We start from the raw sequence: 18,841 nt of genomic DNA on the forward strand, positions 1-18,841 counted from the left end.
CTTCACAAGGTGTCATGTGTCACTTATATCATGCCTAATCTTCTTACGTGCAAGCGATATGCATAAATAGTCAGCATGAGTAAATGTGGCTTCCTGTGACTGCATGAATTTGTCAGGCACAAAATCTGACCGCCTGACATTACTGCAAGAAATTGGATAAATTAAGGGAGAGAGAGAGAGAGAGAGAGAGAGAGAGAGAGAGAGAGAGAGAGAGAGAGAGAGAATTAATGAGTAAAAATTAAATAAAGGAAGCTCAAAATAAATTCCTACTGATGTCGCTCAGGACTTTCGTACACAAGGTGTTTCTTATGGAAAGGCTCATATGGTCCCGCATCTACCTAACACTTGTTATACGGAAAGCAAGACTGGAATAAGGATGATGATGATGATGATGATGATGATGATGATGATGATGATTTTAAGTATATGTGCAGATAAAAAATACACGAGGAAATACGGTTGATACTTCGTTATAACAAAAGTGCAGTTGTGCTACCAGGCTATCCCTGTAATATTCCAAGGCCACTCTTATGACAGCCTCATTTACAGCAGCGATATTCTTTTTTCTAGCAGCACTACCCTTATTTCTAATGGAACCACCGCCTAGTTATGCCACTCGACTACCTTCTCGTCGTGTCACCCTAGTATCCTCTAGTAAAATCATCCTACTGTCTTCTAGTAGTACCACCACCTCATCACTATCATCATACACCTATCCCTATTCCTTAATAATATACAAGGTGTGGGATGGGTGCAGAAATAGTGACGAAATAATGTTATACACTTCAGAGCTAATCCAGTGTTACTTCTACAGCTGACACTACAGTACATTTCCCCTGATCCGACTCACAGCACCATTTCCATCACTCTTCACGTTCGCTTTGTCTCTCCATTGTTAGGCAAGTAATCCCAGAGTCCATCTATGCTGTCCACAACAAAAGCCCCCCAAGCCTCTGTATCACTATCAGTCTACCCGTGCCACTCTAACCCACCTTCCCCTAGTCACTTTTCCTCTGTTTTTCTGTTCTCTATTGACTCTATAATTTTAGAAATCATCCTGGCTAGAGTGAAAGGGGAAAAGTATCTCAAAATCTCTAAATTAATCAACATTTCTCACGACACTCCAAAAAACCCTCCCCAATGTGCTCCTCCACTGTATCGTTTAATGTTTTTATCGGTGGGTATGTAATCCGGAGTTCATCTAGACTGGCCGTGACACAAAATACCTACAAGTCTATCTATCACAGTTAACCAGCACTCCCTTTCACTGCAACAAGCCCCCTTCCTCCACGCACTCCTCCACTTCATACGTTCGTGTTATCAGTCTCCATATCTTCAGACATAAAAGGAAATTGCCGTGTGGTTCTTTGTCATTTATCTCGTGGTACCTTCTAAGTCCTCTGCCTGTCACATTCATTAAGGTTGTTTAACGCTCCCTTGCTTTATAAATGACTTTCCTATAATCAGTTTAGCCTATTTTATCCATTAATTACCTCTGTTATTTTCTATCCCTGCGATCCATTTACCTCAAGTTATTTTCCATACCTATAATAATTTCTGTACAATGGTTAACTTTATCTATGTCTCTTATTCTCTTTAATTTCTTGTCTTTCGCTTCTGCTCAACCTTCCCTTCCAATCGCTCTCCATTCCTTCAGTGTCAAATTCATCAACTCTGCACCGCCTCACTCCCCTCTCTACGACTTCATTCCATTTACATTTATTGTTCAATATCCAGTTCCCTTTTCACCCGTTCACTTCTTCATCAATGCCCTTCCCTCCCCCCCGGCCACCCTCCACAGCTTACCATCCCTCTTCTCTTTCCCCTTCTTTCCCCTCATCTTTTCCTCTCTTCCCCCTCCTCTTTTCCATTCCCTTGCAACCATCTACCACTTCCCCTCCACAGCCTCCCTCTCATCAACATCATCTAACTCACTTTCCTGCGTTTAGGTGCTTCCCTAGTTCAATTTCCACGGCAATAATTTTGCATACTGCAAGTATATATTTTCTGCCAGGTTATATTAATAATTCTAATATCAGCTTAAGTTTCAATACATAAAAAAAAAACCAGTATCACCGTACCATACACAAAAGTAAACTAGAATGGATGAGGAGTTTGGGATCCTTCTAAGCCCACAAGGATAAAGCATAAAATTATCTCTTACTCTACACCACCTCACTTCCTTCCCCTATCCTTTCACCATCACCTGATTCTCTCTCTCTCTCTCTCTCTCTCTCTCTCTCTCTCTCTCTCTCCATTCCACCTCGTCTCTCTCTGCTCTCCCATCTCCCCGTCCTCTTTCCCCTAACCTACTTTCTCTCCACTTGCAAACCTTCTCCTCTCTCCCTTATTTCTTAACGTTATCTCCCCCCTGCCTTCCGGTGTCGCTTCGTCTCTTCTTTACACTTCCCTCCCCCCACCCCCCCTCTCTCTCTTATCTCTCTCCCTCCTTAAACTTCACTCCTTTCTCATTAAACTTCTCCCCTTCTTTCTCCCACTCTCTCCTCTTTACTCTTCCCTCTCTCCCCGCCTGGCCCTTCCTCCCTCTCTTTCCTCTTCCTTCTCTCCTCGCCTGGCCCTTCCTCCCTCCTTTTCCTCTTCCTTCTCTCCTCGCCTGGCCCTTCCTCCCTCCCTCTCCTCTCCTCTCCTCCCCACCCTTTCATTATTCTTTTCTATCCCTCTTTTCTTTACCTTCTTCCCCCTCTTCCCTCTAGCATCTTCTCCCTACCATTTCTCTCTCCCCCTCCTCTCATAAACATCCCTTCTCTCTTCTCCTCTTCTCTCCACAGCATTCTCCCCAGTATTTCTCTCCCCCCCACTATCTCCCCTCACCCCCTCTCCTTTCCACACCTTTCTTCCTTATTTCTCTCTTCCTCCTCCTTGCTCCCTGCCAGCTCTCCTTTCCCTTTCTTCTCTCCATACCATTTTCCTCACCACTTCTCTCTTCCTCCTCTTTCACCTTCCTGCTCTCCTCTCTCTTTTGTTTCTCCCCATCACTTCTCTCTCCATTACCTACCCCTCATTTCTCTCCACCACTTCTCTCTCCCTCCCCTCCCCCAGTCTGATCCCTCCCCTCTTCCCCCTCCTCCACCTCGCGTGTCTGACTCTCCTTCAGGGCTCCAGCCAGCTAATACAATGTAATCGCTTTTACCTGCTTGTTTGCCAACTTCTTATACCTTAGGCTCCTCGCATCATTATCATCATCCAAATCTCTCTCTCTCTCTCTCTCTCTCTCTCTCTGACACAGGCTATTTCATTGTTATAACAAGGACCAAATCTGATATAGTCACTGTCCCTCTTGATGTTCTCAGACTGAAGAAAACTCTCTCTCTCTCTCTCTCTCAATTCCACCCTCTATTAATCAAGACAGCTCCCGGACACCTAGCAGCGACGTGGCCCCTTATTAAGTCGTTCCGCCACCCCAATTTTCTTCCTCCCAAATGGATTATGTGGCTTCTTCGTTTTTCTTTTAATTTGCCCAGACGTTCGCTACAGGTCGTAATGTCTCTTCCTGCTGTCTGTCTATCTCTGTCTATGTTTGCCTGTCTCTGCCTTTACCTGCCTCTCTGAACCTGTCTGTCTGTCTGTCTCTGTCACTGTGTCTATCTCTGTTTGTCTCTGCCTTCCTGACTGTCTCTGTATCTACGTCTGCCTCCTTTTGTCTCTGCCTGTCTCTCTGCCATTCTTACTCACTCAGTCAATGTCTGCTTGCCTTTGTCTGCCCCCCCCCTCTCTCTCTCTCTCTCTCTCTCTCTCATAAAATACTCCAAAATTTACCCAATACACATTACCAAAGCTTTATCGTACTGGCGAATGGCATTATTGTCGAAAAATACCTCACACATACCTTTAATTACGTGGATATAAACACCTAAAACACATATAAAAAGGAGCTACATTGAGAAACTTCCACATAAACTAGAAGGGGATATAAACATTCCACGTACAATTTTCATACTTTTTTTTTTTTTTAATGCACGGTACCATACTCCCTTATTATATGTCTTTACAATTTTCAACATCGTTCATAACAACATCTTTCACTCACGGCACGACTTAAAAAAAAAAAAATAAAAAAATAAATAAATAAATAAATGCACTTTTCATAAATCAAATTGTATCTTCCATAAATTACCTTCATATATAAAACATTTTTTTGTACATACAGTTACCACATAGCGAATAACATTTTCATATAGCTATAACACTCTTAGCCTTATCAAATTAATGCATATAAAACTTTCATATATCAAAAGAAGGAGATATAACAAGGGAAATTCATTTATTAACCCCCTTTGCCAGGATGATATTTTTAGTCGCTGGAGTATCTCTAGAATCGGCCCTGTACGTCTGTCCCTCACTAAATATTTTCAGAATGGAGGAGCTTCAGTTCCGTTGACTTTAAGGACTTTAGTAAAACCACACACCATACTATACATCACACCAAATCACACTATACAACACCACACAATACCATACCACACCACACCACACCACACAACACACTGTAACCACACTACAGTACACCATACAGCAAAACACAAACTACACTGTACCACACCACACAATACCACACCACACCATAACACACCATACTATACCACACCATACCACAAAATCCTCCTCCTCCTCACCACACCATAGCATACTCTGGCTAACACCAAACAATTTTATTCAAGTCTGAGAGGCTCCCTATAGTTCACTCACTCTAACCTGGCCCTGATTTTCCTTTTGCGGTTTTTTTCACGTAACGTAGTGGCAGAAAAAGATAATACCACGACAATATATCCTTTCCATGGAACTTCTTCGTGACTAGCATTATATTGTAGTGCTTATCTCCTATTACAGCTTAGCATTCAAGACGTAGAGGTGACAATTTTTGGCCAGGAAAAAGTGAACAGAGTATAGCAGTGACTGGGTTAATAAATGCTCTATCTAACCCCCGTAATTCCAAAACTCCAGGCAAAAATAAAATTGTTCTGTGACAGCAAAAAATAAACAGTAAAAGATTTCGGTCTGAAGGGAAGATCCAAACCCTCCCAGACACCAAACGAAAGAATAATGATGGAGGAGGAAAAGGGAAATTAGTCTGATTAATAGGGAAAATAATATGCAGCCGGGGATTATATTACATTCTTTACGACCATTACCGGTGCCCATAAATATGCTCCCAAACAGTAAGCTTAAATAAACACACGCCTGGTTTATGAGTACTGGGATATCAAGCTTGGTGTGTGTGTGTGTGTGTGTGTGTGTGTGTGTGTGTGTGTGTGTGTGTGTGTGTGTGTGTGTGTGTGTGTGTGTGTGTGGCTAGTGACGAGTGTATACAGAATTTTGTGATACCTAATTTGGCTCTCTTCATTCCATCTGACTGCCGTGGGTCTGGCCTTTCGTTAGGTGTCCCTCTTATACGACTCTTCTTCTTTTTAATTTACTCCAACAATCACCAGACGATTTTATTCCAGTTAGCGGAAACGTTTCAAAATGGATTATAATTATGCTAGAAAAGATCTGCTAGTGAAGGAGTTACTAAAGGCTTTTTCTAACCCCTCTCGTTCGAAAAACTATTCTGAGGTGATTTAAATCGTCTAGAAACAGCAGGAACTATACAGAAATAGTTTTGTCATCGGCCTGAAGAAATTACTGATAACTTGATGATGACGATTTATTGACTGACTGATTGACTGATTGATGATGATGATGATGATGATGATGACGATGACGATTTATTGACTGACATGATGATGATGATGATGATGACTTTACCTCACTTCTTATCATTCCTATTTTTTGTTGATATTGACGTTTTTACAATTGACTGCTGTTGTAATCCAGTTTTTTTTTTCAATATCAACACTGGCTATGATCAAGACTACTGTTCCCTTAGCTAATTAATGATATGGCACAAAAAGATCAAGTTCTCCTTAGGTACAGTAGCTACATATACTCTTTTCATATTAACTTGGCTCAAATTTTCGTCCTTTTGCAACTTATTTCACGTAGCAGTTTCAGAATAAGACAATACTGTGGCTCTAAATCCTTCCAAAGCATTTCTTCATGACTTTCATCATATTCTAGCGTTAATCTCCTGTTATAACACGGCATTCAAGATGGACAGATGGAAATTTTAGCCCAAGTTAGAATAAAAGGAGTACAGTATGTCTTCCCACAGTTCTCTTCGGTGAATGTTATCTTATCCAGTTGTGTTAGAATTTAGTGACAAGCATCTTTCCATACATGCACTGTAATCAGTAAAGGCCACTTCATATTAATAAAAGAAATAAATAAAATGGAAACTGATATAAGCAATGGTAGAAATCATACCTACACTGAAATAATATTGACGCAAAAATTTCAGCCTGAATTTCACTTCGTTCAGGTATGACGTCAAGCATCCAAGTCGGGCAAAAACTGTTTAATCTTCCCAACAAAAAGAATTTCAGTATTTTGCTATAATTTCCACCCAATGATCTACTAACAGAACAGTGAAAATTTAGAGATGTCAAAAACAGTGATATATGCAGTGGTGTCCAGAGTGACGTAATGAGGGCAAGAAACACGTCATAGAGAGGGGATAAAAACTGAGTAGCCTAGGTGTTGATATGGTTACCTAAATGGATAAAGAGACTGCATCACGTGTCAGGTAATGAGATTGACACAGCCATAGGGTTTTCATGACACATCACTTCTGAGAGAAAGAAAAAGAGAGAGAGAGAGAGAGAGAGAGAGAGAGAGAGAGAGAGAGAGAGAGAGAGAGAGAGAGTCGGACCAAGGGGGGTAGGGTGTAATAGACACAAATACACACTCAGACAAACAGACAGAGGGACAGACTCAGACACAGAAAGAGAAGGCACAGAGGCAGAGCTTGCACACGCCTCAACACACACACACACACACACACACACACACACACACACACACACACACAAAATCATGTAAAATCTAACGGGCCAGTAACTTCCTCATAAAGTCGTACAGAGTTATGGGTGATCTACTGTCTTAGGAAACTAAAGAAAGAACAGACTCACACGTATGGGAGTTATGTCAGAAATCAACCGAACATCTATTCATTTCTCTGACGGTACACAAGAGGCGGTGTTCTCGTCTACTATTAGGGTTTCTTTAATCTATTGGTGCATCTAGAGGGATGAACTGAGCGATGTCACCGCGTAGAAATACCGCTAATCCTTACTACCTCCCAGTGCCACAGTTCACACCGCCACACTTCATACTGCTACATATCATGACTTCATACAGCGACATCTCACTACCTCACACTGCCACTGTGCCCTACTTCACACTGCTTCACCTCACAGGCACGCTTCACAATGCCACACTCACACCACACACTTTTACACCTCACTACATTACAATGGCACACTCCACACGGCCCCATCTTATACAGCCACATTTCATAATCCCACACTCTCACACTTCACTGCCACACCACACACTGCCGCATCTCACAGCCGCTATTCACACTGCCCTACGTCTCGTCTCCAACTGCACAGATTTTTTTTATGCCTTGCACTTCTAAACTCATTACTGAAAACTGCACATGCCATCTTAACACTCGTGCTCCTGGAACTTGGGGTCACATTCTTAAACCTGAAATTGCAAAGTGGGACGCAGATACCCAATTTTATATGATTTTTGATGTACATGATGATGATGGAACGTATCTGGTCTTCCTATATGATTACTGAGTGTGTTTTGTAATATGGGATGCAGGCTGACCCTACCTAATAACCACAGGCGATACATAAATGATTTGTAGTAATTACGGATTTCTATTCCACTTCTGGGGTTAATGGCAAGAATACGGCCATTACTCTCAGCTGAATAAAACTGTCTTGCGTTGACTATAACAGAATACTAGAGCTCTCCCAGGCATGACAGGGTTAGTGGTTCAGGTACGAACACTCAGGCTCCTATGACTCTCAACCCTAAAAAAAAAAAAATCTACCGCTGTGCGCTGTGTGCTGCAATATAGCTAAAGCAAGAAAAGATGCGACCATGGCAGCGTTATATAGTTTTCTTAAATATTACTGGAGGCAATACGTTTTTTATGCATTTTTTACCTACAATCAAAAGGACGTCACATTTCTTTATATTTAATGCTACTAAGACAACCACAGTAACCTTCTGCGTTACCCTCTGCCCTCCTCTGGGTGCACTTGGGTCCTTACCAAGTTAACATCTGAGTTTATTAATTGAAAGAAAATCCCAAGTCAAATTAAAAAAAAAAAATCTACAGTAACCCCTTCTCTCCTCTTAGTGCACCTGGGACTTTGCACACGATTATTTATTCATTTGAAAGAAATCTTAGAAGCCAAAGGGTTAAGCGAAATATTCTATCGTGGATTACTTCAACTCACTAACCTCCCTCAATCACAATATGCATTTTCTTACGCGTACTAAAGCCATTTCAACGAGGAGAGGTTAGATGCAGCCTTCATTAACCTTCACAATTTAGGCTTCCTCCTAACTGAATAAAGCGGTTCGGAGGCAGCATGAATAAAAACGCAACATGATCCATCCCACTGACGAGGTATACACCAGGTGGGCGTCCTCATATCACGGGCATAAGGGAAGTGCTGGCTGTATTCTCTTTGACATGGAAGACCTTGCAGTGCCACGCCCTTAGTAATACAGTTTACATCTTACGCCTTCCTCTCTCTAGCATGCTGTGTATATCGCTGTGTCTATCGCTTGTAGTGCCACGCCCTTAGTGATATATTTTCCATCTTACTCCTTTCTTTTGTATGCTGTATATATCGGTTTCACATATCAGTAACATACAAGAGTGTTACTATACCCTTCAGTATGACGACGAATTACTTGTTTTGCTCTTACTACGTCCATACAGAATTTACTGAACTTTCAAAAGGCTACTCCATCGAAAGGCTTCTCATACAGACTTCATTAACTACCTCCACTACTAAGTTCTCCCAGGCTGAGTAAAATCGTCTGGTGGCAGTAAGGGTAAATAAGTACTGTATCGGACTGAAGGGGTTAAGGTATGATGTGCAAAATAAATCGCTGAGGAAGAGACGCTGGGAAATATCTGGTCAAATGCTTCACTAGGGACGTGGGTCTCTAAGCAGTGAAGGTATATTCGTCCTCTCATGGCCTGTAAACCATTATTCTTTTCCAGCCAGCGACGGACGATTTCACTGAGCTGAGATTGTTACCACTGCACCATCAACCTTCTCGTGGTCGGGGAAACTTTAATGATCTGTTTCAGCTATGGCAGACGATTTTCCTCAGCTCAGTGATTCATAGAGACAGTGTGTTAACAGACGGCATTTTTCTTGAGACAATATTTGATCTTTATTTTCAGTTTCTTACGGTGCTTAGCTTTCCATGTCAACTGTATGACTGGAATATTGTAAACTAAGCCTTCCCTTGTCCTTCCTGGTCTTGATTAACAGTTTTAGGTTCCTATGACTCGCTCTCTGGTGAGTAAAATCGTCTAGTGTGTGTGTGTGTGTGTGTGTGTGTGTGTGTGTGTGTGTGTGTGTGTGTGTGTGTGTGTGTGTGTGTGTGTGTGTGTGTGTGTGTGTGTGTGTGTGTGTGTGTGTGTGTGTGTGTGTGTGTGTGTGTGTGTGTGTGTGTGTGTGTAAGTAAAACAAATTGTACACCTCGAAGCATTTGAATTCGAGTATGTCAGAGGACGATGTTACCTCCTTACTAGACAACTCGGTATAACTGACAGACCCATGGGTGGTATACTGAACGTATTATAACAGTATATAGATCATCTGGTGTGTATAAAGCCATACTGACAGACGATTATGAATACGCAGCATAAGGAGTAAACAATCATTTTATGCACTGAACAGAGAGATGTATTCCTAATATCTCTAGCAACTTCTTGTCAAACGTCAAGCTTACCCAGAACCGAGAAGGACGTCTAAAAAGGCATATGGCTCTCTGTTCCATTAATAACAACAGTCAGAAGTACAGTGGAGGTTATACACACACGCTGTCCAAGTAAACCTGGCACAGTATTGGCAAACTCTCTTGAGCCTAAGTAATGTACAGTATAACATGGCTTCTTCATAAAGTCATACATTAAGCACACACTTTACAACCATACTACGAGTGAACATTGAGGAGAAAAACTTATGAAAGGAACACTGATTCCTCCAACACAAGTAAACTGCCGTAGACACCTTTTTTTATGCTGTCAATTGCTAAAAACAGAAAGACGTGGATGGAGAAAGCTGGGTGATGGATGAAGCCCTTTAGGGAGGAGAAGCTAGCATGCAGGTCTGAGTCGAACGTACATTTATTTATTTATTTATTTATTTATTCTATTAGTTTATCATCTTATGCTGCATTATAGTGGGTATATTCTCGCCTGCAAATGATGCAAGTGAAAGACGATATAAGCCGGCTCTATACTGTACATGCTGCGTGTCTACTTTGGTGTCACTAATATAACCTGTTTCGTAACTCTCTTGCGAACGTGACAACTCTCTCTCTCTCTCTCTCTCTTCCAGGCTATTCCATGCACTTGAGGGCGAGTCGATGGGGTCTGACAATCAAACCCACCCTCTCATGGTCGGGGAAACTCGTGTAATCTGCTCCAGCTAACGCCACACGATTTTTTTCAGCTGAGTTATAGGTGCCCAAGAGTGATAATAATATTTAACGAACAATACCCTTCTTAATCTAATGGCCCAAAATTGACCTTCCTCCATCGTTAATGTCGAGGTAAAACAACTGATTATCACTAGAATATGATGTTAGTCACGAAGAAGTGCTATGACAAGGATGCAGAGTCATAGTATTGTCTTTTTCTGTTCAGTGCTATGAAAATGATGCAGAGTCGTAGTATCGTCCTTTTCTACCATCGAATTGTGTGAAATAACCCGCAAAAGGATGAAAATCCGGGCCAAGTTACGGTACAAGGAGTATAGTTATGAAACAGGAACGCGGAAAGAGTGGGAAAAGTTAACTACACACCACAGCCTGTAATTACTGCACCGACTGAGGGCGATAAGGAGGCTAAACGAACGAATAAAAGAAAATATGAGAGACAGATATTGGTTTCTTAATTCCCCCTCTATATGGTGTTTCTTTTTCCTTTTCTGTTCTAGCCACCACCAGACAATTTTATTAAGCTTCAACTCTCTTAACGAAGGGGTAAATAGGGGCGATGTTATCCTATTTACAGAAGCCTCTCCCAAGCTAAGCAAAAATGTCTGGAATCAGAAAGAAGAGTGAAAGAAAAAGAGAGAATGAAAAAAGAGAGAAAATGAAAGCAAGACAGAAAAGTAATCTAAACAGCAAAGAAAAATATAAAAAAATAAATAAATAAATGGAGTAATCAGTTTTCAAGGACCAAAGCTCTCACTGTGAACTTTTTTTTTTTTTTTAACTCATGATGCCATCGGACGGCTTTATTCAGCTTATTAAAGACCCACTGTAATGAAAGCTTGAGAAAAAGTCTCTAGTAACCCCTTCAGTGTGATAGGCCCTTATTATGGTGAAAATTAAAGCGTCTGCTGGTAGTAATATTGAAATAATACTGATAATCATAATAATAATAATCATCGACATAAAACAAGAAAAAAATAACAGTAATAATAATAATAATAATAATAATAATAATAAAACAGCATCATCTTCATGAATGGATTGTCACACTTCACTCGTATGGCGTAATTTAGATACCGTACTCTTGTTGTTCTCACCACTAGATCTTACTCAGCGCCGGCAAACGTCTTAAAACCCTTCATTTCTAGAAGCCTGTCTTGAATAAAATCCTATGGTGGTTCCAAGAATAAGTAATTGTCATCGTCCTAAAAGAGTTATAAGGGAAAACCCACACGATTATTTTGTTCTATCTGAGGGGAAAAAAAATACTTTCTGAATTGTCATACTTGGCGCTTTCTTAATACCAATCAACACACTAAATTTAAGAAACAAATACTGAAATGATGAACTATGGGTATGTTTAATATAAGTAATTTGGAAAACATACCGAAACTGATTAATAATGGCTATATCTAATCCAGTTCCAGAAGTCTCTCCAAAACTTAATAGACTCGAATTGAGGTTGCAAGAATGAAACGAAAAAGAAAGAAAAAGAAAGAAAGAAAAAGGCCCACACGCTGAAAGGATAGAAAGGCGAAACTAAACAGACTGCTGGAAAAATGTCTGTTCTCTGCCCTTAATTAGCCTTTTGACTGCCTGATTTTTCCTCGACGTAAAACATGGACTGGCATTAGCTAAAAAAAAAAAAAAAGAAAAAAAAAAAAATTCCAGATGTACCAAACTAGAGGAAGGGCTGCTCGATTTGGAAGCCTCTGACTGCTAGGATTCCTGGCAGCTAAACAAGTTTGGTGTCACACAGAGTTTAATACAGAAATGCACCAACCGCTGGGACAATTATTTCTGGGCGACATTTTTGAACTGGAGAGGTTTGATACAGCCGTGATTATCCCCTTCACTAAAAAAGACTCTTTTGAAGCTGAACAATATCGTCTGGTGTTAGAAAAAATCACTAACTTGAAAAATATGTCTTAACACTGAAGAAGTTGGGGCAATCTGTCAGAGAACGTCTTTTTATATTTACCTCGCCCGGGACGAAGTCCGGAGAGGTACTGACTTTGGTCGAGGTTGTTTGTTTGTTTGTTTGTTTGTGGTTGTTACACCTTTACGGAAAATGGCTGAATAAAATTATATGAAACTTTCAGGATATGTGGGCACTGGTGCCAAAAGGAAGTGATTAAATTTTGGTGGTAATCGAGTGACCCTGAAAGGTCAAAATCAAGGACACGGATTTTCAGAGGGCTATAACATGAAACCGGTTGAAGATAGAGATATTTATTATTATCAATAAACGGGAACTCCCATATGGGTTTTCATTTGGCACCAAGACCTCTGACCTTGAGCGACCCTGAGAGGTCAAACTTAAGGTCATGGATATTCAGGGGGCTATAACTCGACAACAGCTGAAGACATATTTACTATTATCAAGATATGGGAAATCTCACATGGGCTTTCATTTGGCACCATGACCTTTGACCTCGTGTGGTCGGGCGAGGTTTGTTGTGCCTGTTACCACTTGTTTATCCTGGCAATCACTGGGCAAACATACTCAACTTGTGAGAGACTTTTAGAACTGGAGAGGTTGGATGCAGACTTCCTTTACCCATTCAGTACTCTCTCTCTCTCTCTCTCAATAAAATCGTCTGAATGTAGCAAGAGTAAACCAATAAACTTAACGTCTGACTTGAAGGGGCTGAAAAGATAATTTTAATCTCCTAAGTCGGTGACATTTTTTTTTTAAATTCTTGTTGCTACGAATGAGCGTTACTCAACTTTGGAAAGAATTTTGGAACTAGAAGGGTCAGATAAGTCTTCATTTACACCTTCAATACCCGAGATTTCCCTAAAGCTGAATAAAATCGTCTGTAGGTAGCGATAATAAACCAGTACACCTAATGTCACCCGATTCCCGACGTTAAATGATGAGAGGTGACATTAATGGAATAAAAGAACTGTTTATTGCCAGAGACAGGGACACTGTGTGAGCCGGGGGAAGGGCAGTGAATTAGCGGGGGACAGGGCGACAGGGAATAGATTTGTCTGTGGCCACCCCTTACAGGATTAAGGCGTCTGGCAATAGACAGATAGATTTTATGGTGTTTAATAGGAGACTAAAAATAGAAAGAAGTGTGATGCTCGTCTTTAGCCTCTTAAGTAGGATGGCACATTTCTAATTTTATTCTAGCTATCTCCAGACGATTTCACTCAGCTGAGGAGATACTTTTCAAACTTGAGAATTTAGATATAACCCTCATTAACCCTTTCACTACTATAGATAATTTCCAGGTTGAATTAAAGGTGTTTTGTAGGCAGCTTGATGGAAATAAGAATACGTCCTCGTGCTGAAGGGGTTAATGAAATAAGAGGATTGTTTGTGTTTAAGAGAAAATATTACGCAGACACGAAGATTAACGTCTGTTGTTCATTTTTTTTTTTTTTCGGGGTTTGTAAGTGGATAAATGCAGATGTTTGTTATATTTTACAAGACAAGAGCTTAATGTCATATTATAAAGAAGGTAAATGAATACAAAAATGCTTAAAGTTAGAATTTAAAGGAGGGAAGGTAAATGAATTAAAATATGTTGTCTGTATATATTAGGTGAAATTAAAAAGAGTAAAAATAATCTTAGCTCTTAATCTGAGGTTCCAATAACTGTCTCAGCTCAGTAAAATCGTCTGGTGTTATGGGGAATGGAAACTTAAGCTCTCTCAACCACAGGAGGCTTAAAAGTATAGACTACATACACAAGTTTTAGAGTGAATTCTAAAAGAAATGCCAAAATTAAGCTTTGTAGTTTGTCAAGGAGAATCAGTGAGACATGAAAAAGTGTCTCATGACTGCATATAAACGAAGACGACAATTACTGCGATTGCCACAACTGTTTGTTATTTAGCTTAACTCTTTGGCTGTTATTGGTGCACTTTATTATGTTATTCACTGTGACACCAAAATATTTTGTTCAGCTGAGGGAAATCTTAGCAGTTAAAGACCAAAACTTATCTTGAGAAACGCTTCCTCTTCTATCGGTACACGAAGACCGTATATTTAGGCCAATACCAAATGATTTTTTGTGTGTGAACAGAAATTTTAGGAGTGCTTAAAATAGAAAAAATGTTTCTTCCACTTAATTCGAGACTGTGATTATACGAACAGAAATGCCTGGCTGTCTAGTGAGTCAGGGTCCTTCAGCCACAGCAGCCTGTAAGGGTTGTAATCCGAGGGATGGTCTGGGTTTATTGCTCACATAATGCCACTAAGGAATGAGCAACTGGTGACTCTCATCATCAGTGTCTGGAGTGAGTTGCCTAGCCCCGTAATGAGTAGGACTGCCCCGGAATGAGTAGGTTAGCCCTGGTTCCTAACCTCCTAACAGGGCAATAAAGGACTGGATGATGGATGGATGGTTAGTTAAATGGGTGGGTGGATGGGTGGACGAATGGATGGATGGATGGATCGATCAATCGGTGGGTGGATGGATGACTAGGTGGATGAATAGATGGACGGATGGATAAACGGGTGGATGGGTGGATGGATGGATGAACAGACGCGTGGATGGATAAATGGTACGAATCTCTGTAGGGTGAAACTAAGATAGATAATTGTGCATCTGGTACCGGTACTTACCTTGTGGCTAACCCATGTTGGACACCTCCACATGTTGCTGCCTAGGTGACGAAGCCTCCTGGCATGTTGACTATTCACACCCTCACGCCCTTAGTTGCTGCGTGCTCATTCATGCTGCAGGGTGGGTGTGGTGGTGGAGGGGACGTGGTGGCGGTCAGGGCGGGGGATTGCGGTGGCGATTGTGGTTGTGGTGGTTCTGGTAGGATGAGGGAGGGGTTTGTGGAGATCGTGGCACTCTTCCTGGGGTTTCTCCTCTCTCTGGTTGTTGTGAGGAAGGATGAGGAGAAAAAGAGGTTTCAGGAAGCTGTAGCACTCTTCTTCCCTGCTCTGAGCTCCGTCTCTTCCTCTCGTGTTTGTGTTTGTGAGGAAGAGGGAAGAAGTGGACGAGTAGGAGAAGGGTGTTTCTGGAAATGGTGGAACTCTTCTTCAAGTTCCTCCTCACTCACTCTCTTCCAAGGAAATCAGCTCCTCGGGACACTTCCAAAACGTCTCCTTTATCGGGCTGTATACAGGGAGGTTCGATCGCTTGAGATATATTTTTTCTATCGACGACGACGATGCCTGAGTTTGACGACGAGTAGTGTCTCAATTATTTTTTCTGTGCAACTCCGGGTTTAAAATGTTTATTGCGAAGGCTAATGTTATATGTATGTTTCTTTTTTTTTTTTCCACGGGGATTGGACTCGGGGTAGAGGGATAAGCAAAGAAGAGATAAAGAAATAGAGGTACTTAGTCTCTTATACAGGGCGGCTGTTTGCAGACAACTTCACATCGGTCAGTTCTCATGACGGGTTTCTCTGGTCTCGCGGTTCCTCGAAGAAAAATTTGATCACAACGAAGTTTTAACTTGATTTAAAAGTTATTTACGATTACATTTACTACTACCTGCGTGTGTAGATGTGTGCTGCTTAAATTAACTGGTCTTAACTAATTTTTTCATCTAGATACTTATTAAAGTGAGTCTTCTGCTACTTATTTATGAATGATGTCTTCCTCTTTCCTGGTGTAATTTTCAAGGAGTCCTCGGTGTTGTTGGTTACTTTTCAAAGTGGGTCTTCCTTCTTGCTAGTTACTTTGGGGGGTCTTTTTTCTTTTTCTTTTTCTGCTAACTTATTGTCCGTGGGGTACAGCGACTGATGACCACTCTTAGAGCCCGCGTGTGGCCACCGGAACACGACGGCGGCTGCGGTGGTGGTGGTGGTAGGGCGTTGTGGTGGCGGGGGAGGTGTGGCCACTCACCATGCTGGCCAACCGCTCACTCCCTCCACACTCTCCCTCTGCTCTCACCGCCTGCTCTCACCCCTGCCCGCCCGCCTTCCAGAGATGAGGGGTGCACCGCTCGCTTTCCCTCGCGCAACTCTCACCCCCCTTCATCTCCCCCCCTCCACCTTCCTCCCTCTCTCTCTCCCTTCCTCCTCCCCTCCCTCTCTACTCTCCCCATCTGCCCTCCCCACTCCTACCTCCCTTTCTACTCTCACCTCCCACCCCACCCCTTCCTCTCTCCCTCAATCTCTCTCCCCTTCTACTTCCCTCCCCACTGTCCCGTCCTCCCCTCTTTCTACTGTGTTTCCCTCCCTCCCTCCGTTTACATCTCCTCTCTCCCCGCTTTCCCCCTCTTCTTCTCCTCCTCCTCCCCTCCTCCCTCTCATGGTCTCTCCCTTCCGTCTCCCCTCCTTCCCCCTCACCTCTCACCTCTCTCCCTCCTCCCTCTAACTTCTCCCCCTTGTTCACCTCCTCCTTCCCTACTTCCCCTGCCCTTCCTCCCCCCGCCCTTCCTCCCCCCTCTCCTTTTCTCTGTCTCACATGTTTCCTGTGTCCCACTCTCTCCTCTCCTCCCTCCCTCTCTCTTCTTCTTTCCCTTCTCTTCCTTTCCCTCTCTATCTTGTTTCCCTACTTTCTCTCTCCCTCTCACATGCCTCCTCCCCTTGACCTTTCTCTCTCTCCCTCCATCTCTATTCCTTTCCCCCTTCTCCTTTCATCCCCCCTCTCCTCCCTTTTCTATTATTTTCCCCTCGTTCCCCCCTTCTCCCCTTCCCTCTCTCCTCTCTCTCATGACTTCTCTCCATCCCTCCCTCCTTTCTCTCTCTCATTCTCCCTCTCCTCTTCTCCCATCCTTCCTGCTCTCCACGTCAATCTCTTTCCCTTCTGTTCAATTGTCCCTCCCTCCTACTCACTATCTTTACTGCATCTCCTCCCCACCCTCTTCTTCCTTCCCTCCCAGGTTTCTCTCTCTCTCTCTCTCTCTCTCTCTCTCTCTCTCTCTCTTTCCTTTTTGTTCTTAACACCTTTCCCATCTCCCCCTTCCTTCCTCTCTCAGATGTCTTTTTTCTTTCTTTCCTCTTCACCATCTCTTCTTATCTCCCTTCCATTTATCTATCCATTCATCTCAACTCCCTCTTCCACATCATCCTTCAATAAACTCCACTCTCTCCTCCTCCATCTCTCTTCCTCTCCCCTTTCCCTTCCTCCCTCCCTTCCTCTCTTCCTCCCCAGTCCTTCCCTCCCTCTCTTCCTTCCCCCGGTCTCTCTCTCATCTCTCCCTCACTCTTTTCCTCCTTATTCTCATCTTTCAATCACACTTTCTTTACCTTACTCTCCCTAATTGGCTGTTTTCTCTCCCTTACCCTTCTACACTTCCTTTCTTTTCTCCCTCTTTCTGATTAACCACCATTATCTCCAACTCAAGCATCTGTTATCGGTATCATTATTTTTGTGTCTATAAAATAAACAGGAAGGAGTTATCTGATCTGTAGGTTTATTTTTCTTTGTACTCTCTTGTACTTTTAATAACCATCCTCTCTTGCTTTCTGCTCTTCCTCTCTACCAGCTTCAGTTCCCCTTCCCCCCTTTCTCTCACTCTTTTCCTCTTCTCATTTTCAGTTATTATTTCTTCCCTCATTCTTCCTTCCTTCCCCTCTCATCACTCAACTTCCCCCACACCCTCTCACTCTTTCCTCTTACTTCTCACTGTCAAGCTCTTCTTTTACTCTCTGTCCCTCTCTCTAACTCTCCCCCTTCCTCTTCCCTCTCTTTTCCTTTATTCTACGCTGTTTTCTTTTATTCTCACCCTCTACTCCTCCCTAAAATTATCACTTTTTCCCCCATCCTGTTTTTCCCTCTCTCTTTTTCTTACCTTTTACTCATTTCTCTCTCTCTCTCTCTCTCTCTCTCTCTCTCTCTCTCTCTCTCTCTCTCTCACCTTTGACTCTTCCCTCTTTAACTCTCCCCCCCTTCCTCCTTATTCTCAATCTCAGTTTTCTTATGCTTCATGACACCACTGTTCCTCTCTTTCATCTTCAACTTCTCCTCTTACTCCACTGTTCCTGCCACCTCTTCATTCCTTTTCTCCTTTCTCTTCTATTGCTCCTTCTCCTCCTCTTCTTCTTCCCCTGCTCCTCTTCCATTATTTCTTCTCCTCCTCGTCCTCTTCCTACTACTCCTCGTCTTCTTTCTCTTCCACCCTTCCTTCCTCATCTTTCGCTTCTTCCACTTTTCCGTCGTCTTTCTTTTCTCTTCCTCTCTGCCTTCCTCCTTCCCCCAAGGCTCTCTGTTCACTCATCCCATTTTCCCTGCTCTCTCTACCCCCCCTCACCTCACCACTTCTCCCCTCCCCTCCCCTTCCCTTCCTTGCACTTCATCCCCCTCTTTCCC

At 42.4% G+C, this 18,841-nt stretch overlaps 1 protein-coding gene across 2 annotated transcripts in view; it reads right to left on the reverse strand.

Annotated features, from left to right (window-relative positions):
* LOC145399074 (small conductance calcium-activated potassium channel protein-like) overlaps positions 1–15,608 on the reverse strand; it is a 610,512-nt gene extending 594,904 nt beyond the window's left edge. For both annotated transcript variants that reach the window (XM_080271828.1, XM_080271829.1), the window contains exon 1: positions 15,191–15,608. In XM_080271828.1, the coding sequence (XP_080127954.1) occupies positions 15,191–15,223 (33 nt within the window). In that variant the 5' untranslated portion in view covers positions 15,224–15,608. The remainder of the gene's footprint in view (positions 1–15,190) is intronic.
* Positions 15,609–18,841: the final 3,233 nt, after the last annotated feature.

This window comes from Coenobita brevimanus, chromosome 47 (assembly GCF_032717465.1).
Source record: "Coenobita brevimanus isolate Jiangsu-jjx chromosome 47, ASM3271746v2, whole genome shotgun sequence".
Classification (NCBI taxonomy): domain Eukaryota; kingdom Metazoa; phylum Arthropoda; class Malacostraca; order Decapoda; family Coenobitidae; genus Coenobita; species Coenobita brevimanus.